Source organism: Cinclus cinclus, chromosome 2, assembly GCF_963662255.1.
Source record: "Cinclus cinclus chromosome 2, bCinCin1.1, whole genome shotgun sequence".
In the NCBI taxonomy this organism is placed as follows: domain Eukaryota; kingdom Metazoa; phylum Chordata; class Aves; order Passeriformes; family Cinclidae; genus Cinclus; species Cinclus cinclus.
This window is the reverse complement of record NC_085047.1, coordinates 85,039,010-85,061,317: the sequence shown is the minus strand read 5'-3', so window position 1 is coordinate 85,061,317 and position 22,308 is coordinate 85,039,010. Positions and strand designations below refer to the sequence as shown.

The window sequence follows — 22,308 nt, the reverse complement described above, 5'->3', positions numbered from 1 at the left end:
CTTTAGAAATGTATTAGCATCTTCTGTTGTCACCATTGATGTGATTCTTTCCCGCTCCATCCTACACCCTCCTCTTTCTAGGTGTCCTACCTTTTTTTTAGTCCCACTGCTTTTCTGATTTAAAAGGAGGCACTGTTGAAGTTGAATTTTAGCTGCTCCCCCTTTTTTTTCCCCACCCCTTTGATAAGTAAGCACTTTGAATAAGACAGATATCTGAGTTCCATCATCTCAGGGAGCAAATGTGCATAGTTGTCTCCTGAGCTCTGGCATCCCTCCTGGGTCTGCCCTTTTCATGTTCTCATTGTGTTATATGCATTGATAACTGCAAGCCAGATGATTTGAGTTCTGATTCCAAAGTAGGAGAGGCTACACATACAAAAAGTGGACTCAATTACAGTGGTGAAATGCAAATCCATAGAAAGGTGCTTCACTCCATGTGTCTGACATCTATGATACTTGTCAAACATATTTACTTGGTACTCACTTGAGGATAGCCCTTTGATCATTATCCCTTCAGTGTATGGAGGATTTGCATTTGTCAGTCACAATCTCTAATAGGTGTCAAACACAAAAATCCCTCAAATGTTCAGTAGGAGAATAGAAACCTTTTTGATACAACCAAGAAACCACATTTGTTACACCTTAAATACTTCTGTAAAAAAGCAAAATATCTAAACAAGTTATCTGCTGTATTGACTTTCCAGGATTCAGTATGTGTAAATAGTCTATTTATTGGTGAGCTGCAACTAACATTAGTAAGAACCTGTCATATTACAGTTTGACAAGTGAGGCTTCCTATTGATAATATTGATTTATATCGGAACAGAGGTGTTTTTCTGAAGTAATTAGCACTGAAAAATCAAAACACTGGATAAAGTTGTTGAAACATTAGTAAGTGAGATTTAGCTTTCATTTTATTTTAAAAAATGCAGGGTTTGTATTTATGAAATTTGGGGTTAATAAATAGGGGGTGCTTTAAATGGGAAGTTGTTTGCACATTGTACCTCCCCTTCACATTATTGTTTCATAAATGTAAGACATCAAGGATCTTACAGATATTCCCTGGTTGTCTTGAGATGGTGTAACTGCTGAAGTTTTACTGTTAAATCAAGCATTATCAAATGTTTTATGTTTCCTGTTATCTTCATGATAATTCTTTGGTGCTATCTGTGGGCTTACAGAATGCAGAATTTTAACGTGTACTGTGTTAGGCACCAGTGTTGTCAACAGTTATCACTACTAGTGCCCAAGTGTATCAAACAGCAATGTTGAAACATTATGGATTAAGAAATTTCTTTTTAAAAGCTTCAAATAAGTTTGGGGTTTCTTTATTGTTTGTGGTTGTGTTGGGTCCTTCCAGGTCCACATCCCTCCCCAGACAGTTGCTCTATAGAGTGGAAAATATTACACAGAAGGGGTATTTTTAAGTCAATTTTTTTTAAACTGTGGAACTTTCTCTTCATTTTTTTTTTATTTCTCTTTTTTTTTTTCTTGGAATGTAAAAAGTAGTTCTAATGGGATATAGGGAAAAGGTAGTTGACAGCAAAAATATAATGTCAGGTTTGGTTGCTTCAATGCTCTTGCAATATAGTTACTACAGATTACATAAAAACGGTTTATTTTATTAGCTTCCAAATAATGTATATATACATTTATTAATGGCTTACAAGTCAAGCTTACTCTCTTTGCTTTTTAAAAAATAGTTATAGGCATGTTGTATTTGCCTTGTGTAAATTATAAAAGGCTATTTATTAAGTTTTCTGATAACTAATATATTTATTAACCTGTATTGTTTTAAAATAAATGATTTATTTCTAGCTCAATGCTTGTTTTGTGACTCTTTTTTTAATAAATGGAGTTGGGGGGAAATCAAGTTTCCCACACACTACTTTACAGGCTAATTCCAATTCATAAGCCTAAACTATTTCCATCACCCTTTCATAAAACAGCAGCTTTGCTTTTAATCAGAATCTTGCATGGGTATGCATTTAGTTGGCCTACAACGGGCTCAGTTGTCCTATACCAGTATCTTCCAGCAGGCTTTAGTCTTGCTGTCTTCATTGGACTGAAGTTTGCTTATGGGTAGAATGAAGACTTCTCTGGCAGAAATGTTTATGGGGGCTTGAGTCACTTCAAACTGTGTATTCAGGCTCAATGCTCTGTTCCTGCATTGCTGTACATTGGTTACTTGCTAGAGCTACTATTTCAAGACTTACTGCTCCCCAGTTGGGTGTGTATTGAGTGGCAATAGCTGTAAAGAAAGTTTGTGTCACCAGTCTAATTTACTGTCATAATAGCTCTCTGTAGAAAGAATTGCTTGGAAAATTACAGTGACTGCCCATCTCATCCTTCATCTGAAATTCCTAGATCCTCATATTAGGTACTGGCAAATACATAATTTAGAGTGTGAGAGAGAGTGTGTCTGTGTGTTAGATTTTGGCTGGCTGGGTTTGTTTTTTTTTTTTTAATGGTGGGATTTAAGATTAAGAACTGTTCCTTTCTGTGCATTTGTGTTTTAGGGGATGCATTGATTTCAAAGTTATCCTCAAACAAGGAAACTAGCTCCTCAATAATATTAATGCATGCAGTGGAAAAGATGGGTTTGGACTTGGCTTCGAAATAAATATTTAATGTGCCAAATTGAAAGCACTTGAATTTGTACTTTGAACAGGTGTATGTATGTTAAGCACAACTAGCAGCTGAAAAAACACAAGAGAGGGGATTTACAGAACAACTGAAGTTCTACAAGTGTCTAAAATGCTTAGAGGAGTCCAGTTAATATTTTCAGGTAATTTATTCATTATAGTTTTAACTTGGTTGAGAGGTGGTTTTGAAGAAAGGAGAGCAGAGGGAGACAAGAATGGAAAGGGAAGACTAAATTGACTTTCTTCAGACATTACTCTTAACTCAGGAATATGTACACATACACATGTTATCAGCATGATCACAGGCATATGAAGTTCTTTAGCTCCTTTAAACTTTGAACCTACCTATCAGTACTTAGATGCTTCTGTTTATACTGTATTGGTTTAGGTGGTACAGGTTTTAATTTTTTAGTCCATTTGAGAAATTTTTACCAGCTGTTAACTTTTTCAAAGACTTCACAGTTTTGGTATCTTTTGGTAAAACACAGAAAAGCCAGTGTCCTACTGTGTCATTATTTAGGTAATGACTGTAAATTGCTTAGCAGTTTTCTTATCTTAAAGTATGTTTTTTATATACACACAAACAAATAACACTATTTTGTAAGTGCAAAGTTCATGTCAAGAATACTAGACTGGTTTTATATTGGGGAATGGAATGTTGCCTTAGAGAATAAAATAGGCCTAATATCCATGTACCTTGAGTGGTGTAGAGATTTAGTTTTTGTGATGGAGTGAGGGACCATTTTTAATGAGATATAACACAGCAGGTAATGAGATGAGGAGTAGCTTTGTTATGAGTATCCCACAAGGGAAAGCCAACATCGGTTTGTTTCCAGGTGCAGCAAAAATGAAGCAGCTGCTTATGCAGACTGGGATAATGACAACACAAATCCTGGGAAGACTAAAAAAATAGGAACTGTTGTCACTGAGGAATGTGAGAAAACTGTCTTGAGTTTAAAGAGGTGGAGCTGCATCCTCCATGTGGAGCTACCACTGGTATTTTGCAGTGCTAGTTGCTCAGACTTAATGTTAAAAGGCAACTGGGTAAAGGATACGCAGAGATAGTCCTGAAGAAACCAAAGAACCCTCTGACCCTGACGCTCGTTATGACTGTTTCAAAGACTCTTTGCTGTGTGCAGAAGACAAATATTTGTCTAACTGTATTTATCCATTTACTTTGTATGAGATTAAAGCGGTTTGCATGAAGCACGTGCTGAGAGTGGGTGACCTGGATTAAATCGATTCATTAACCATTCCCTTTACCTTGCCTAGTAAAATGTCTCTCTCCCTTACGGCAAACAGCTTGTGTTTATTTAAGCCTGAAAAAGGGAAGGCTTCGGGGTGACCTAATTGCAGCCTTCCAGTACCTGAAGGAAACTTAGAGGAAAGATGGGGAAAGGCTACTCATGTAGTGACAGAGCGGGAGGGAATGGTACCTAAGTGACAGAGAGTATGTTTTAGTATTAGGAAAAATTCCACACTGTGAGGGTGAGGAGGAGCTGAAGCAGGCTGCCCAGAGCAGCTGTGGATGTCTCATCTCTGGAAGTGGTCAAGGCCAGGCTGGATGGGGCTTTGAGCGAGCTGGTCTAGACGAAGGTGTCTAGTCCACGGCAGAGTGGGTTGAAACTCGATGAATCTTCAAGGTCCCCTTCCAACCCAAACCCTTATGTGATTCTGCGATTTTTTTGTGGGTATATAACCTGCGCAGCGCGGATACTGGCAGGTGCGGCCGGCCGGAGCGGGTCGCGGGAACGCTTTACCCCGCCTGCAGGGCAGCGGCAGCAGCGACCGTGCCGAGAGTGCCGGGAGCCATCCCTGGTGCGGGGAATGCCGCCAGCCCGGGAGAAGGTGGCGCTGCGGGAAGGGGAATGCGCCCCGCGGCGGGCGGGGCTCGGGGCCGGGCCGCGCCCCTTCCGGCGGCCGCTGCCGGAACCGCGGAGCGGAGGGGCGGACGGGCCCGGGACACCGCCTGGCCTCGTGCTGCTGGTCCCGTCCCGTCCCCTCATGGCGCTGGAGCGGACGGGCACCGGCCCTTCCCGCCGCCCGCTCCGGCCTCCCCCGCCCCAGTGTCCTCTCGGTTCGCCGCTCCCGGCGGGGATGTGAGAGGGGCCGTAGCCGCAGGTAACGGCGGGGAGAGGCGGGGAGGGGGCCTGGCCGGCCCCTGGAGGGCGGGGAAGGCGGGGCTGCTTCCCGCGGAGCCCTCGGGGCAAGGCCCTCGGTGCCGGGCGACGCGGGTGAGGAGCGAGCGGGCCGGGGGGCGCGGGGCTCCGGGCCTTGAGTCTGGCTGTACGAGCCCAAAGGTGGTTTCTCCACAGTGGGAAACTTGTGGTTTGGTCTGAGAAGGCTGAGACGAGAAGCTCTAAGTCGGGCTGTTTGCGGGGCTCTCCCACCGGGCAGAGGTATCCAGGTGGAGTGTGCTGGGTCTGCCCGTGCTCCGGAGCCGCTGTGCCCTGTATTGGCGTGTGCGTGTGGTTCACCAGGGAGCGAAACCGGTTCATCTCCCGTTTGGTCCAGGGCTGAATTATCCGAGGCTGAGGCTTGTGCCGTCTGGTTACAGAGCACCTTCAGCAGAAACTCAGAGCCGTGGTGTATCACTTTGACGTGGAAAAAGTAATCGTAGCTTTGCACTGTAGTTCCTTGTAGTCTTAAGTTGACCAGGGGAGGTTTAGGTTGGATATTAGGAGGAATTTCTTCACAGGCAGGGTGATGAGATGTTGGAATGGACCAGAGAGGTACCTGGTGGAGTCACTGTCCTCGGAACTGTTTAAGAAAAGACTGAACATGGCACTCAGTGACAAGGTGGTGGTTGGGTCATAGGTGTGATTCCATCTCACATGTCTTTTCCAGCCTAGTTGATTCTGTGATTCAGAGTGAAGATTTTTCTTCTTTCATGCACTCTGAAGATGTTGCTTGTATCTAACTACTTCATCCCTGTTTTTTTACTCCAGTCTTTTTCAAGCAGTCAGCTTTCTCTGTTTCACTGTAATGTCTTTAATGTTGTTTGTACTGAAAACATGATGAATGTAAGTCATTGTTGTTCTATCTTAATGCCTTTGATGTACCTCATTATATACAGTTAGGGTTTTTCCTCCGGAAGCTAACAGCTTCACTGATAGAAAATTATTCCACAAAATTTCTTTGGTATCATTGTATTTAAAATTCAGTGTCACTCTAGTTCTGCTTTTGTTAAAGTACTTAATTCTCATGAAAAAATCCTGGTGACAAGAAGGCAGGTTATAACATGTTATCAGTCATGTCAAAGGAGTAGCCATGACTAATGTTTGAATTGGACTTTAACTTCCTGAATTACCTTAAATTTGAAACTGCCCATATTAAATACCGAAGGTGGAACTTCAGTGACCCTGTGCTGGAGGTACAGCAAAGATGAGGCAACTCTTACCTTGAATCTATTTTGATAGCTCAATGCAGTATCAGTTACAAAGCACTGTCTGTAGTTTGTATTCAGTTAATGAATAACACTGTTTTAGTGAAGATACTTTTTAGCTTTATGTGAAAGTGCTTTAATTAAAGGTCATTTCTTTGTAGAATAACTACAAGTAGCTCACGCAAAAAATAGGTTTTTAATGTGGCATTTTTTTGTTTCCTCCTAGGTTCATAAGATGGAGTGCTTGTTACTTTTGCTTTATAAATAGAAATCTGCTGTAAAGAATTTCCCCCATAGTTTATCTAAACCTTTTCAGATAGACAGCTTTAGGATAGTTAAGGTATGTTTTGCTTTCTGATAGTGATAGTGCCTCTATTATATATATGTATATATATATAACATGAATATGATTTTAGCTTGCCTGTGTGTAATATGTAAATAATTATGTGTATAACTTTGGGCAGTCTTTGACAGAGCTGGAAAACTGGATCTTGTATTGGGGCAAATGTGCACTGTGAAATTGAACATATTGTTTCCTAAACAGTGTATACAGAATCTGTAGGTACTGTGTGCATCCATCTTGGCCTTTTAAAGGTGCACATGACTAAGGCTTGAACTCTTTTATCCTAATGCTCTGTTGTGTCTGTCCTCCAATGTTCTCTCTATACCTGTGTAAAAGATATGTTTGTGAATGGATGGAACATGACTGAGGAAGGCTTGGATTTAATAATTAGGTATATTTTGGGGGGGGAAGGTTCAGTAATGTTACTAAGTATATTTCTATGTTCATACTCGCTATACTGCCTAAGCATTCTGTGTATCCAAAAGAGGGCTGCAAAGGTGGTGAGTGGGGTAGAGGGGAAGCCATATGAGGAGCAGTTGAGGGCACTTGATCTGCTCAGCCTGGAGGACACTGAGGGGAGAACTCATGTTGGTCTTCAGCTTCCTGATGAGGTGAAACAGAGGTCCAGGCACTCATCTCTTCTCTCTGGGCATCAGTGACAGGACCCAAGGGAATGGCCTGAAGCTGTGTCAGGGAAAGTTGAGGTTGGGTATTAGGAAAATGTTCCTCCCCCAGAGGGGGCGTTGGCATTGGAACAGGCTCCCCAGGGCAGTGTTCACAGCAGCAGCCTGACAGAGTTTAAACCTGTGTGTTCAGGCACATGCTGGGTTGCTTGGGCTGTCCTGTGCAAGGCCAGGAGCTGCACTTGATGTTCCTTGTGGGTTCCATTCAACTCAGTGTGTTCTGTGATTCTGTATAAACATGCTCTGAAAACGCACCATACCAAAGCCAATAATTAAAACTTGATATGAGTTATCTTGCAATAAGTTACAGAATGAAACTGAAAGAATTAGGAAAGTATTTCTGTTCAACTTTAATACAGTACCTTTTAAAGAATATCTTAGATCACAGGTTAGTTTCTTTGATCTGTGAAGTGAAAAGCAAAGGGATGAAGTAACTATGGCTTCGGGCAAGATGAATCTAAGGAAGATCAAATCTAGAATCACACTGATTTGTTATTCAAGTGTTTCTAAAACGAAAATCCTCTTCATTTTTAAAACATAGGTGGAGATTGTAAAGTCTTGCATGTCATGCATGAAAATTAAGTCAGCTTGAAATAACTGACATAATTTTTTTGCCAGATTCTTAACATGCCAGTTAATGTTATTATTAATTTCCATTTTAGAAACCTGACTTTGAAATACTTAAGAAGTGAATGCCTCTGGATTTTGGAACAAAATTGGTATGTATAATGAGCCTTCTACAGGCTCATCACCAAACATTTGGATTTCTGTTTTGCTAGGGAGTGTTTGTTTCATCTAGTTTTATGCTTGTGGAAAGGAAGAAGGGACCACATAATAACCAACATGACACATAATAGTCAATGCATATTTGTCAAAGCAACTTGTTGATTCAACCCCCTTTTCTTCCATGACAAGCTTTATGGCTAGAAGGGCATTAAACAGGTGCTTAATTCCAATGTTAGAAGCATAAAACTTCTCATGGAGCTCTTGTAAATAAGCAGAATTGACAGTAAAATACCACAGAACAGTTCAAAAGATGCAGAATGGCTGTACCTACAGTATTATTGTCTTGCCAAAGCAGGCTTTTGTTTAAAAGTCTTCCATTATGTCTGAATCTTTGGCTGTTTAATGTTATTGATCTGGCTCAAAAGACAAAAGAAATAATCAATAATATTGGGCACGGAAGGATTGCCAGTGTGTAACCTTGGTTGAATGTTTTCAGGAAACATTTCTAAAAAAAGAGATGCTTTTAATAGGAGTAAATGGAAGATATTACACTCAGGCAGGAGTAGTTTGCTATACAAGTGCAGGAGGTTATAATAATAGAGAAGCTGAAAATGAGTCAACAGTAGGTGACTGTAAAAAAAGGCTAAAAAGCCCACCTGGTTTGGGTGTTTAAAAAAAATATAGTCTACCACTGTATTGCAGAAGTGGTAATAACTCAAGCTAAAGTACTGTATGTGGCTTTGGAAATTGCACTTAAATAAAGCTTTTGGGAAAGGACCCAGAAGGTGGCACAGCTGGAGGTGCTGAGCACCTAACCTGCAGAGTAATGTTGATATGTGGATGCAAAAATAAAGGGACCTTTTTCCAGCATTGGGATTTGGTAGTGAAAGTGAAGATGATCAGATAATGAGAGTTCCTAATGGCAGCAAAGCATTGCTGCCATGTTTGTGAAGTTTCCTTTGCAAGTATTTCATGGGAGAGGCTTGGCTGAATTACCTCTAATGAGGAGCAGCAGTGAATTATGTAGTACATGGCAAAGGGTTGAAGTAAAAGGACATTTTTTCGCTTAATGGCATCATCCTGATTGTAGTTGAAAAGAGCAAGTTTTAGAAAATATTCTTGAATTTAAATAATTTAGCATATATTTACAATATTTCTTGAAAGTCTTTTAAGACTGTCTACTGAACTCTAGAGGGTTTGTGGCCAAGAAAGCAAAGTTGGAACAATGTATCATGTCTGCCTTTTCCAGCCCTAATTACTGCTTCCATACAACTTACAGCTCCTGGAAGTGATACTAATTTTCTTTAACTTAATTACCCACATTATTATTTATGCCTATCTGCTTTTAAACGGAAAATATTACTTCTCATTATACCGCTGTAATATTACTGAATATTTAGAGAGCTCACTTGTTGTAATAAATGAAACATCTTTTGAGCACTGTGTTTGTGCTGCTTTTGAGAGAAAAAGACTTCTGAGCAAAAAGGCAAAGAAGTGTTATCCTATGTTTTAGACCAGAGAGTCTGTATCTCGCTAGCATCTGTGATACATTTGGTTACATCTTGAAAATAAGCAAAAAAACCTTCCTGGCTAATCTGGATTTACTTAGCTTACACAGTTTTGTTTTGTTTTTGTTTTTTGTTTGTTTGTTTTGTTTTTGGTTTTTTGTTGTTTTTTTTTCATTCTGAGTTTCTCCATCCCTCCCTGTCAGATAACCTGTCAGATAAGTGGTTGACAGGGCACTTCAGTGTATTTGGGACATGGGGGAAAGTAGAAATACTAGTTTTGGGGTGTAGCATCCTTTTCAAGTCTAAATTTATAAAATTACCTGTGAGCACACAAGTTTCCTCATTCTTCTGCAGTCAAATTCTTCCTCTGATGCAAAGAAAAGCAGCCTGTGCTTCTCCCTTGTTTCTGGAATGCAGTGGGTGGAAGGTGTCAGGATGGGACTAACTGATGCTCTTTTCCTCTGTCAGGGTAGGTGAAGGTATGCAAGCCAGGGAGAGAAGAAAATGGGAAATAAAGTGGCTTTGCCCATATGGAGATTTCTCTTTTAGTAAAAAGCTACACCAGTAAAAATAACCCCATTAGTCGTATAGCTGAAGTGACAAGTGTTGAAAGAAACAGAAAAGTATAAAGCTTAGGAAAACCAGCCCCCTCCTCCCTCAGGTGATGCTATACCACTGTCACATTTTACACCAGCTGGAGTTGGGAGAACATTCATAGCTCCATTACCTGAGCAGTGTGCCTTACACCTGCTAGAACAGATGGTGGAGAGAACTGCAAAAGTCTTGTCTTTTCCTTGCCTTAAAAAGTTCTTCAAGGGACTGAAAGTCTTGTTTGAATTCAAAACCAGGACGGTATTTTATGCAGTTGGTGAGGTGGCTGGGTTGGGTCTGTCTCATGCCCTGATGATTTGTCTTTCTTGGTGTTGTTTGATTGGTGATTTTGTATCATGCAAGAATCTGGTTTACTTTTAAAAGTTTCTAGCAAGTGAAAACACGCTATTGTAAATCATTTACTTAGTTTCTCCTACAAAATAAGATACTAAAAATTACTGTGCAAGGTTTAAGGGAAGTGGATTGGAGAATTTGGAACTGTGGCTCGTGCAGCGTTTTGAGCAGTGCTATATTGAGTGTTTATTGTTTATTCCTTTACTTTTTCACAGCCTAACTGGATGCAAGTAAGAGGATCTGTGTTCAGTTTTAATGCTAACATACCAGTAGCTCTCTGTTAGGTTTTCCTAGAGGTAGAGCAAATTAATCAAAGTAGAAAGCATAAAACTACAGGGAAAAGTAATATTGAAAGGTGCTTCATACAAGTATAGGAAACTGTAAAATAAATTAGCAAAGGCCAGAATTTCTTGCTAGATTTTCCTGTTAAAGAGTAATTGCATGTGCATGCATGTGAGGTCTGTTTGTGTTATGAAGATGGCTGTATGCCTAAACATCCTCCTAATACTTTCTTTCATTTTTCTAGGGAGTTTATATGGAAGAAATGCTGCAACCGTTCTCAGACTCTATTACAGACTGATTTCAAGGTAAGTAATTTTTCGATCAGTATCATCAGTTACATGGTGCGCCAGACACAGATTTGTGTAGTAAATGAAAAGAAAAATAAATTACATGTTTGTAAAATTTCCCTAAAGTTTCTCATAGAATTTTTGTTTGTTTTTATATGCCAGGTCAGAAACCCTTCCTTCTATGTGTTCAAACTTGTTAGTTACTCATTCTGAGTGATTGCATGATTGCTTTTTTTGTTTTGTTAACCACTATTAGCAGAGGCCACTTGCAGGAGAACTAGTCACTTGAGCTGTTGAGGTCTTTCTTATTTCTATCCAGCTTAATTCTAATGTGTTTCTTTTGCTCATGTTTCAGTGTTGTATCAATCATTTTTTATTGAGTAACAGAAGTTCTCATTGATCAATGTGACAGTGTTCAGTAGTTTACGAGATGAGCCAAACTCGTGGGAAGTATGACTTCTGTATTGGTCTGGTGTTGGCTATGAGTTCCAGCATTTTCATTGGAGGAAGTTTCATCCTGAAAAAGAAAGGTCTCCTCCGGTTAGCCAGGAAAGGCTCCATGAGAGCAGGTAAATACATACATCTTTTAATTATTTGCTGATGTTTAGATTTTGCTGTTTACAGAAGATTACTTCTATTCATTAGTTCATTAAATTAATGATCTTGTTTGGACTTTTTTTTGGGGTTTTGTTACATGTAGATGAAACCTTAAACAGAGAGCTGGTGTGTTTTTTCTCTGGTGTCAGATACCTTTAATTCTGTGTGTGACACATGCTATTTAATGCCTGTGTAGTGCCCTCTGGGGACACTTGTCAAAGGATTCTTTTGTATGTCAGTTAAGTCTAAATTGTACTTGCAAATTGAACTTGCAAGCAGCACTCTAACTACATCTGTGCTCCTGGATGAGTGAATTTAAGAGTGTTAGCTGTGTTTGGGTGTCAGAAGATTGTTTTAGAAAACTAAAAATCACGTGTAGTACCTGAATGTGATGAGTAGTGTGCCTCAAGGATTCATACTGGAAGCAATGCTATTAAATATCCTCATCAATGATACAGACAGTGGGATTGAGTGAGTGCTGGCATCAGGGTTGTGGATCACACCCACCTGAGGGGGGCAGTTCATGCTCTAGAGAGAAGGAGGTGGCATCCAGAGGGACTGGGATGGGCTTGAGGAGTAGGTCTGTGCAAACCTTATGAGGTTCAACAAGAACCTGAGTGAGGTGCTGCACTGTGGTATCAACACAAGGCTGGGGGATGGACAGATGGAGAGAGCCCTGCCCAGAAGGGCTTGGGGATGCTGGTGCATGAGAAGCTGGACATGACCCAGCAGTCTGCACTCCCAGCCCAGAGAGCCAAACATGTCTAAATCAGGTCTGACCAGCCGGGCAAGGGAAGGGGACTCTGCCCCTCTGCTCTGGTGAGACCCCGCGTGCAGTGCTACATTCAGCTCCAGGATCCCCAGCGAGGGAATGACATGGACCTGTTGGAGCAAGTCCAGAGAAGGGCCATGAAAATGAGCAGAGGGACAGAACACTTCTGTGAGGATAGACTGTCAGAGTTGTGATTGTTCAGCTTAAAGAAAAGGGTCTTGGGACACCTTATAGAACCTTCCAGTACCTAAAGGGAGCTTTTTTAAAAGTGTGGTTTGTTGGGTTTTTTGGTGTTGTTTGGTTTTTTTTTTTTGTTGTTTTTTTTTTTTTATACCGGGGCCTGTGTTGACAAGACAAGGAGCAATGGTTTTAAATTGAAAGAAGATAGATTTAGGTAGGATAGTTGCAGCATCCTCAGATGATTCAGGAGGTTAACTCTGAATATTTTTATTTAGTACCTGTCATCTTTGCTTCCCAAAGATGGTTGATCTTGAGATACATAATTCATGCACCCTGATTTGGAATGAGAAAATGTGGTGTTTGCACATGTAATCAACCACATAAAAGCCATGCACAATATCTGCAGAGCAGCAGTCTTAATAAGAGACATATAACCTGGCCTCTCATATAATTTCAGTAATTTGAAAGAACTGTTTCTCAGGGTAATGCAGATATGATCCTCAGCACCATTTCTAACACAAAAGAAATAAAATAACTGGTTGTCAAAGTAGGCCATAGGAGGCACAGGCACATCAGAAATTGAAGATGCTTTGATTTCAACCCTTCTACCTGGAGAGCCTAGGTATCAAAAAGCTGCTCATGTTTTTAAGGGCATGGGTGGCAAAAATTATTTTATATCATGGCAGTGTTATTACTGACAGGGTGTTGATATTTTTAGTGAAATAGCCAATGTTCTTTCAATTTTAGGTCAAGGTGGTCATGCATACCTTAAGGAATGGCTGTGGTGGGCAGGACTTCTTTCAAGTAAGTATCAAAAATACAATCTGCATTATGTAACCTCAATAAATAACTATGCCACAGATGGTAGCATGGTTACAAAAAAGGGAACGAGTTTGGGATTCTATGATACATTGTAATGTTACCTGGAGATTTGGTGGATGCAGATCTAATGATTTTAATATAATTTCTCTCACACTAGAAGTTCTTCTTTAATGTAACTGCCCTCTTTCTGCAGTGAAACTAGGCAGACATTGGTTTTGTATGTCTTTGCTACCCATATGCATTCTGGCTTTTGTCCTAGCAGAGAAGTGCTTAGATATATAGGTTTTCTTAAAGGGAAGCATATTTTTGGATTAGACCTGTTTTCTGATTTATTTTTTTTCATTGGTTGAACTCTCAACTTACTGCCTCTATTCAGGTAAGTATGGCTTACTGTATGTGCTGTGCTATATCCTGCTATTGCAGATTTCTCCATGCAGAACTTCATGAGTCAAGCTGGCAGGCTGGGGAGCTACAGCACAGACACTAAAATAAAACACCTTCTGATTTGGTAGAATTAATTCTAATACCTGTCGTAGTTCCACAGCCTGCTTTTGAAATTCAGTAGTGGGGAGGAGGGCAGGGGTGTGTTCTGCTGGTACTGTTAGCTGATGCTGTCATTAGAATTTTCCATTGTTCCCTTGCTGCATGTTTGTGTCTACATGAACACTTACCCTGCATCAGAGATTTGTTGCATGAGACAGCTCAACTCCTGGGTTTTAATTCCTGTTTCTCTGCAGTGGGAGCTGGAGAAGTAGCAAACTTTGCTGCCTATGCTTTTGCACCAGCTACGTTAGTGACTCCTCTAGGAGCTCTCAGTGTTCTTGTAAGGTAAGAAACACTAACAGAAAGCAGTGTGACTTGAGAGAGAAAAGTGAAACATTTCTTTAGAAATATGTCACTGAGCTATGCTGTAATAAATGGGCTTTGTTCTTCACAATAGAGTGCTTATAAACATCAGGAGTAACTTTTAAGTGTCTCCAAATACATAATGGCTGTGATCTAAAAGGGTTCTAGCAATGCATCTACATGTCCATCTCTGAAAAGCTATTGTCTTCTGCATTTCAAAAACATAGTGACCACAGCAGAGCAGTATTTTCATTCCTAATTAAAGATTTTTGTCTTTCTAAAATTATTTTTTCGAGTTCTTAGATATAGCAGTTTTTTGGTAGGCAGCATAAAAAAGGGGTTTGGGGCAGAGATGCCAGATATTAACAGATAGTTTTGTCCGCAGCAAGTATCTCAAGATAGAAAACAGCTCTTTTTAAGCTGCAGATTGTGTATGCAAGTGACTTGTACAGTCAAAATTACCTGTAACTTGATGAGCAAATGAACATTACTAATCCCATGTTTGTTTGTGCCTTTTTTATTTCTTAGTGCCATTCTGTCATCCTTCTTTTTAAATGAAAAACTTAATTTACATGGAAAAATAGGATGTTTGTTAAGTATACTGGGATCAACTGTGATGGTAATTCACGCTCCACAAGAGGAAGAAGTAGAAACTTTGGATGCAATGTCCCACAAACTAGGTGATCCGGGTAAGGAAAATGCTGGCTTTTTATGTGCACAGCCCATAATTTCTTCATTTTATGGTTTCATTACTGCTGCTTTCAAGTTCCAGTAAGATGATCTGTGTCTGCTTCAAGTAGACATGTCCAAATGAATTAGAGATTTGAATTCTGTAACATAATTTCATACAGAACTTTGCATGATACCAATAAACTTGTCTGGCCTTGAATAAAATGTTTTGATGGCAACCATTGAGGTGACTTGTTTAAACATATGCAGCATCACAGGTGGATAAACAAAACTTCTATAAGTTTTGATTGAAGTGTATCATCTCTAAGTGCACCTTTGAGCTGCCCTTAAAATGAAAAGGTAGGTGTTGTGAAGTCTGCTGAGAAGTAAAGTCCTGCATGTGAGCTGGTACGCCTGTGTGGAAGATGAGGCACTCATAAATGCACATCTACAAAACAGTGTTCATATAAAGGCAATTCTCATCTTAAACGTGATGAAATAGCCAGCAGAGAGATTAAAAAGCTGTTCTTAAGGAATGACCTGACCATTGGAAACCTGCTAATGAGTACAGCCACCTGCCAAAACTTATCTCCTAAAAAAGACTCAATTCAGACTCGGCCCTGTGTCCAGTGGCATCTACACCTCAGTGAGTCTGGCTGTAAGGCAATTTAGCAATCTAATCCTGTAGTAGTCTTGCCAATAGACTGGTGAAGGTAATAGAGCATGCCTGAGGTACATCCTTTGTTTTGGCTAGCTCACTCTAAAGTCATCTAAACTGTGATGTTGGAAGAATAATGAGAAACATCCTGAACTCTTTTGTTTAAGCTGAGTTGATCCCATTGTTAATGAGTGTTTTCCCTGCACCCCTAAGATAAATACCCCTGCTTCTGATAGAGTATAAGGAACAAGCGTGTCCATTAGTGTCCATAAATAACAAGATTTTTTTTTCCCCCAACCACAGGTTTTGTGGTCTTCGCAACACTCGTTGTCATTGTGTCTTTAATTCTCATATGTGTGGTGGGACCTCGCCATGGACAGACCAACATTCTTGTGTACATAACGATTTGCTCTGTAATTGGAGCTTTATCAGTCTCCTGTGTCAAAGGTCTGGGCATTGCTATAAAGGAACTTTTTGCAGGAAAACCAGTGCTGAAACATCCCTTGTCTTGGATTCTGCTGCTAAGCCTTACTGTCTGTGTGAGCACACAGATCAACTATTTAAACAGGGCTCTGGATATATTCAACACTTCAATAGTGACTCCAATATATTATGTAATCTTTACAACATCTGTTTTAACTTGTTCTGCCATCCTTTTCAAGGAATGGCAACACATGGCGGCTGATGACATTATTGGCACCTTCAGTGGCTTCCTGACTATTATTGTGGGGATCTTTTTATTGCATGCCTTCAAAGATGTTAACTTCACCCTAGCAAACCTGCCCCTCTCTCTGCGGAAGGATGATAGAGCAGCAAATGGCACTTTGCTGAGCACATATGACAGCTTTAATAATGATGAAGAAAGTTCTGCCTGCCTAGGTGAAATGCAAGCCACTGAGACTCTCTCAGCCAGGAGAAATGGAAGCCTGTCAGCCTTCTGAAAATATCTACGTGTTACTTAAGAACAATTCTGTAACCCTGGATTTTTTTTTTTTTTCTGCTGTGAAATGTCTGAGCTTGTCTGGAAATTCATGTACTTTTTAACAGTATGTGTAGACAATCGTTGATTTTTTGAGTTTGATTTGTTTGGATAAAGAACACTGAGATGTTTATTTGCCTTACTTTTACTTTAAAAAGTACTAAAATGACCTCAGACCACAACTGGTTTTGTTGCTTAAGTTATGTGTAAATAATTTCATTCTTCTGTTTTTAAGATGTATTGCACTAATTACAATTTTATCAAAAATAAATGGCTTTATTTCTGCATTGGTGGTAAAAAGGTTGCAGCAAACCTGGATCCTTTGTACTTGTGCCCTGACTGACCATGGAGTGACTGTAACCATATTGAAACAGGAGCGGCAGCAACTACTCCTGTCCTAGTTTGTGAAAAATAGGCTACAAGCAAGCACAACTATCCTTTGAATACACTGGTTAGGTAAAGCTGTACACAAAACTTGCTGGATTTGCATCAAAAAACCCCAGCTTTACCAAATCCGAGTAACTTGCTGGCAGAAAGAGGAAGGCAAGAGTTTGGTCTCTGTGTGGATAGGTGAGCAGGTAGCTCCTGCCCTGACCATTTATGCAGAAGGAAGGATCTGAATCATTGCTAGTAGCCAAAGAAGCTGTTCCCTCTTCTTTAACAAAGGTCAGGTTCTGTCTGGGCTGCACCATGCTTCCCTGGCTCTGCAGACCTGTTCCCTGTTCCTGATGTTACAGCTTGAACTCACAGAATTGCTGTTGTATGCAGCAGCACAGGCACTGGCTGTGACACAGTTTTTCAAAAAGAGCCAAAACAACCCCTGTTAATGATATTGCTTAAAAGAAAAAAGGGAGGGGTGAGGCGGGTGGGTGGTAATTCACTTTTGCAAAGGCAGGAAATAAAAATTAGGGAAGGAGATTTAGTAAGAACTTTCTACCATGCATGTGAAAGTTGGAAATACTCGGGACAGAGATTAATAGTTACTGCTGGATGTTGTCAGGTGTAGTGCTTAGTGTTTAAGAGAAATTAAGATTTTTCCTAGGACAGAAAAAAAGCCCCACATTACCACCTGTGAAACAAAATTCTGCTGCCTTCCTTTGGTATGTGTCATAACATAGAGGAGGGGTGAAGGTGTCAAACAAGAAAAAGGTTTTTGATAAGAAGTAATTGGAAATGAAAAAGTTACACTTTTGGTGCATTTTTCTTTTTAGGTAGGAAAGGTTATACCAGACAAAGAATATTTAGCTCCTATCAAGTCTATAATAATTTTTTTTTAAAAAAAAAAGGAAACTAATGTCTTCTAGGAATTGTCTTAAATTTTGTCTGAATTGTCTTAAATTTTTCCTCTCAGTGATCATAAAGTATGTATTTAATAGTAATTTTAAGATGTTAAGAGACCAATTCTCTTAGTGCTGAAAGTTAACTGGTAAGAATTAGAAATTATTCACATCATGATTACTTATTTTTAAATAGTTCTTAAACAAAAAGTAAGGCTTTATTAATTAACTATTTCTGCACCAGTGCCTAGCCAAAGCCTCAGGCATGTGAGACTTCCTTAAACCAATGATGATGTCAGCAAATTAGGGAAGTAGTTCGTTTGCTTAACTGAAGCTGAAAGCACAGGGAAGCATCTGGCTGACCAAAAGTCTTCTGTGAACTAAAAGACTGTTTCTTAAAGAAAATCATCTGTTAAACATCTTCTAAAAGAAATCCTAAAACAAGCTGGTGTAACAAAGCACAAGTGCTTCTGACTTCTGTCTCCCACGCACTGGGCAGCCTTGTGTGCACTCTGACCATGACAGACACCACTCCAGAATGGCATCTCTCAAGCACAGATGTTCTAGGAAAAACTGTGATTGTAGATTGCCTGGAAAATCTCCCTCCTGTTTTGCTGAGGAAATTTCAGTTAATTTCCTTCCTCAAAATTGAGTTCTCTGCCACTCCAATACCTACATATTCCCCACTTACTGTGTACCTCTTCTGTCAGATGCTCATTTCTACCCAGTAGAAATAAATTTGTTCCCAGTCAATTCCAGGGCTGGGAAGCACTTGGAACGAGCTGAGCAGGAGAAAAGATGTGCTGTAACATAACCATGAACTAGTAAGAGGGAAGAAGAAAAACAGGTTCTCAAAGGGATGCATTCTTGGTTTCACACTGTAGGTTAGAAACACTAACCAAATAACATCTCCATAAATCCATATCCTGGGTAAAACATGCAGTTATCTGTCCATGTCTGTTCTGGCCATCTTAACATCTTGGTTAGGGCTGATCACAAAGCCAGCTGACAACCTCTCTGATAGGATCCTGGCTGAATGGTTTGGTTTAAAATTCACCTCTGTAGTTGCAAAGTTTTACAGTTTTACCGACGCAGTGTTTGCATTATACAGCAAGTGTAATTTAACAAATACTTCCCATAATAAATTATGACTGACATCATTAGAGTTTATGTACTGGGATAGATTGCACCTGATCACTGTAGTCAGGATTCTCGTAAACAAGAATCCCTTATCCCTTGTAAACGTGTTTGGGTACACAGGTATGTATTGCAAACCAAAATACAAACTGTGTTAGAAGCTCTCATTAGGAAAAAGTAAACAGTCCCTATTCTAATCAATCAAACTTCCACCTTTTAAAAAGATCAGAATCCTATTGGTCACCCCCATGTTAAATAACTTTCAAACAAACACTTTAAATAGCCTTCATTTCCATAATTACTGATCTCTGAGAATAGTTTTGCAAAGGGGAAAAAGAATCAACTGACTAGGAAATTATTCACAAAGCACCAGCAGAGTTTGTTTTGTTTTGTTGTTTTCTCTCTTTTTTTTTTTTTAATAAAGGCAAATTAAGCAATTAAGGCTCTAATACAAACAATTATGCATTGATGTCTAAAAATTTTTTTCTACAGAACCGTTTTTTACCTTCCACAGCCATTATTTCTATAGCTTCAGGGGAAAATTATACCAGTCCAGTCTAAAATGGCCACCTCGGGACAGGAATGCAAAGAGATTTCAAAAATCTTACAGATTTTTAATCAAAGTGTATAAAATTTTAGTCTAGAAAAATAAGTATGGATTGTATACAGTTACTGTGCTTGGAGACTGGAGAGAACAGTGTGCCACTCAGATGGCACAGGCATACTGGAAAATGCAGATGAGAGTATTGTATTCTTTTTAACTGTTGGTGTGGGTTTTGTTTCTTGTTTTTTTCCTCACACTTTTAGCCTAAAGAGGTGCAAAAAGTATTGTTAGGTGAGAATTTAGTTGCTGGCAAGGGACTGATGAATTGGTGGCTGGAAGCAGCGCACGTGTTCCACGGGTGTGCTCTCTCCATCTCCGGACTTCAAATACTTGTCCAAAACAGCAATTATTTCATCATTCAGGATCTGGAACTTGCGAATTCTCTCAACCATTTTCTTCAAAGGCTGCAAACATCAAAAAAAACAGATGCAAGAATTAGCTTTGGATATAAAAAGCCTTAGCGAGAAAAGCAGCAAATGCTGTTACCTCACCTCTCCCAGCAATGTTACAAAGGTTTCCATTGCACTGGTAAGCCAGTGAAAATACAAAGTGCATTTTGGTTTTTGAAAGTGCTGCTTTGAGTATAAAAAAGCTCAATTCACAGCAGCCTTGTAATTTTGGGAATGAACATATATAAGATGGAAGGCATTAAGAAAATCTCATATATTTGTGACATCAGAATTCTGCTTGACTGGTCTTCCAACTCCAGCCTTAATTTTTCATTTCTGAAAATCCTGGTTTCTGAAAATCCATCATTTTCAGCAATTGGTTCTAAAAAAAGGATTGCCATATCTATGCTGCATCTGAGTACAAACAGCTCTCAGTTGTTGTCTTTATTATTACAGCGAATACAGATGTTTCCAACTCACCACATTCTTGATAACCTCATCTTTGCCATCATGCTTTTGGACTTTCAGCAGGTGGTAGCAGAAATCCAACACATCAAAGCGCCGCTGCTGTCCCAGAAGCACAATGATCATACAGCCAGCCCAGTGCAAGCCATCCCCAAAGCACTGCCTGGAAAAGGAAACACAACACAGAGCAGGTTTCGACTGCATCTTCAAAACACAGTCACAGCAAACACATGGTAATCAGCCACGATGCTAAATAATAAATACATTAGACATTCATCTAGAAAGCAAAAGCTTTGGTATATTGATTATCATTGGAGGTATCACAATTCAAATAGATGCTTAAAAAAAAAAAAACAACAGCACTCTTCTCATTTAATTTCACATAACAGAGTTACTCAAAAAATATTTACTCCCCAATTAGATTCCTGTGGCATTACATTTCATTTTCAGTGGAAACTATGCTTGCCAAGAAAACAAAGCAGAAATTCAACACCATTCTTCTCCTTTAGGCTTCAGGCATGAAAGGAAGCAAATGTCCTATATTGTTTTCTAATTGCTCAGTAAAAAGCATGTTATAGCTCAACAATTTTTCAAAATAAGGATATTCTCAAAACCAAGAATAAAGAGCAGTTCCTGGTTAATTCATGTTAATCATGTTAAATTCCAAGTGCTCATTCCTGCTCTTAATTCAGAGATGAAACACTTGTTAAAGTTAGATGCACAAATATTGTGCTATTTTATTTAAGCTGGGTGTCCATAGGGGTACGACCCCTATTGAAAGACACGTGCTAGGGCCTGTTTGTCACAGGATCATTCATTATACACTGGCAATACTTAAACCAGAGGGTTATTTTTCACTACAGATACAACAGTATCTGTGTTGGTGGATGATGAGCCCCTGGCGGGGATGGCAGCACTTCTCCCTGGTTTTGCAGTAAGCTCTGGCCGACAGGCACACGAACGGCTCCGTTCCAGCCCCGCTGCCACGACAGGACAAGCCAAGCACTGTTGCCCACAGGGGCACCGCGGGCAGCCGGCAGCACGTACTCCACAGTGAACTCGTGTGTTCCCACGGGGATGCAGTAGACGAACTGCATTGCGCTCCAGAGGCGATGGAATTCCACACACTCATCCACGTGCATCACCCCATTGCTGGGCAGGGGTCCGCGCCAGATGGGATCATCCAGGAAGGAGCGGATCCTCGTCAGGATAACCTCGAACATGGACAGGCCGCAGCAGAGGCGTTCTTTGGTCAGCAAATCCCCTTCCCTTGCAATTGCGATTTGCTGAAGCGGAGAGAAAAAAAAGTGTAAAATCCTGGTAAAAGTCACTTCACCACAAAATTCTATTTTAAAAAATAAATACGATACATTTTTCAGTTTTGCGTGGTTTATTCTAGGACAAATGTCTTCTGACTTAATGAGAGGTCAGACACTGCTAACCTGGGGATCAGATCAGTGGAAAAACATTCCGAGAAAATTGTAAAATCCTTTTCAAGCAGACAGGCTTAAAGTGAGTAACACTAATTGCAGTAATGCTAGCCCCGGATTTATCTCAGGAAGTTTAAAGAATTCTTTGTCTGAATGGAGGCAGATAGCAAAACCAAAGAGTTCAGTGCACTGCTGTAACCCCTACATGTGCTCTCCTGCACACCTCCCTCAGCTGCTGCAGTTAGAGATGAGAAAGCTCCAAAGAGGAGCACCAACAGGCTCAGACAAAACCCATAGGAGGCAATGCTGCTTGTACTTGTCCCAGCTTGTGCCATCACACAGACAGCCCTCTCCTAGTGCAGCAGCACCTACTGAACTGCAGCACCTACGATTAGAAAGCAGTAACCCCTGAACTCTGCTTCAGGGCATTCAGCTCTTACTTTCTACTATTCACATCTCAACCATTAGTAAAATGCTATGGTTAGCAGGGGATTAATGCACCCTCACACCGGGAGAAAGGGAACAGTGCTGAAGCTGCAAAGGCAGTTTGAGAATGTTCTCTTTGGTCATTGTTTCCAAGAGAGCTCAATTCAAATGACAGCTCATTTTACAAGAGTTTCTAAGTGGCTGAAAGAGTGACAAAATTTTTTAAAAATATATGTACATGTGCACAAGAAAA

The 22,308-nt window shown here is 40.1% G+C and overlaps 2 protein-coding genes across 3 annotated transcripts in view; one reads left to right on the top strand and one right to left on the bottom strand.

Annotated features, from left to right (window-relative positions):
- Positions 1–4,617: 4,617 nt before the first annotated feature.
- On the top strand, positions 4,618–16,614 carry NIPA2 (NIPA magnesium transporter 2). Of its 2 annotated transcripts, none has more exons than XM_062487854.1 (8): positions 4,618–4,766; positions 7,719–7,775; positions 10,762–10,822; positions 11,217–11,373; positions 13,101–13,157; positions 13,913–14,003; positions 14,550–14,710; positions 15,652–16,614. In XM_062487854.1, exons 4-8 carry the CDS (start codon positions 11,235–11,237, stop codon positions 16,287–16,289), a joined length of 1,086 nt encoding a protein of 361 aa, XP_062343838.1. In that variant the 5' UTR covers positions 4,618–4,766; positions 7,719–7,775; positions 10,762–10,822; positions 11,217–11,234; the 3' UTR covers positions 16,290–16,614. The 2 variants fall into 2 exon arrangements, with proteins under 2 accessions (XP_062343838.1, XP_062343837.1); XM_062487853.1 differs by having other exon boundaries at positions 11,160–11,373.
- Positions 16,615–19,066: 2,452 nt separating this feature from the next.
- CYFIP1 (cytoplasmic FMR1 interacting protein 1) overlaps positions 19,067–22,308 on the bottom strand; it is a 73,370-nt gene continuing 70,128 nt past the window's right edge. The window contains exons 29-31 of the mRNA XM_062487852.1: positions 21,247–21,485; positions 20,215–20,362; positions 19,067–19,749 (exon numbers count right to left, since the gene is read on the bottom strand). Of these exons, the coding sequence (XP_062343836.1) occupies positions 19,585–19,749; positions 20,215–20,362; positions 21,247–21,485 (552 nt within the window). The 3' untranslated portion in view covers positions 19,067–19,584. The remainder of the gene's footprint in view (positions 19,750–20,214; positions 20,363–21,246; positions 21,486–22,308) is intronic.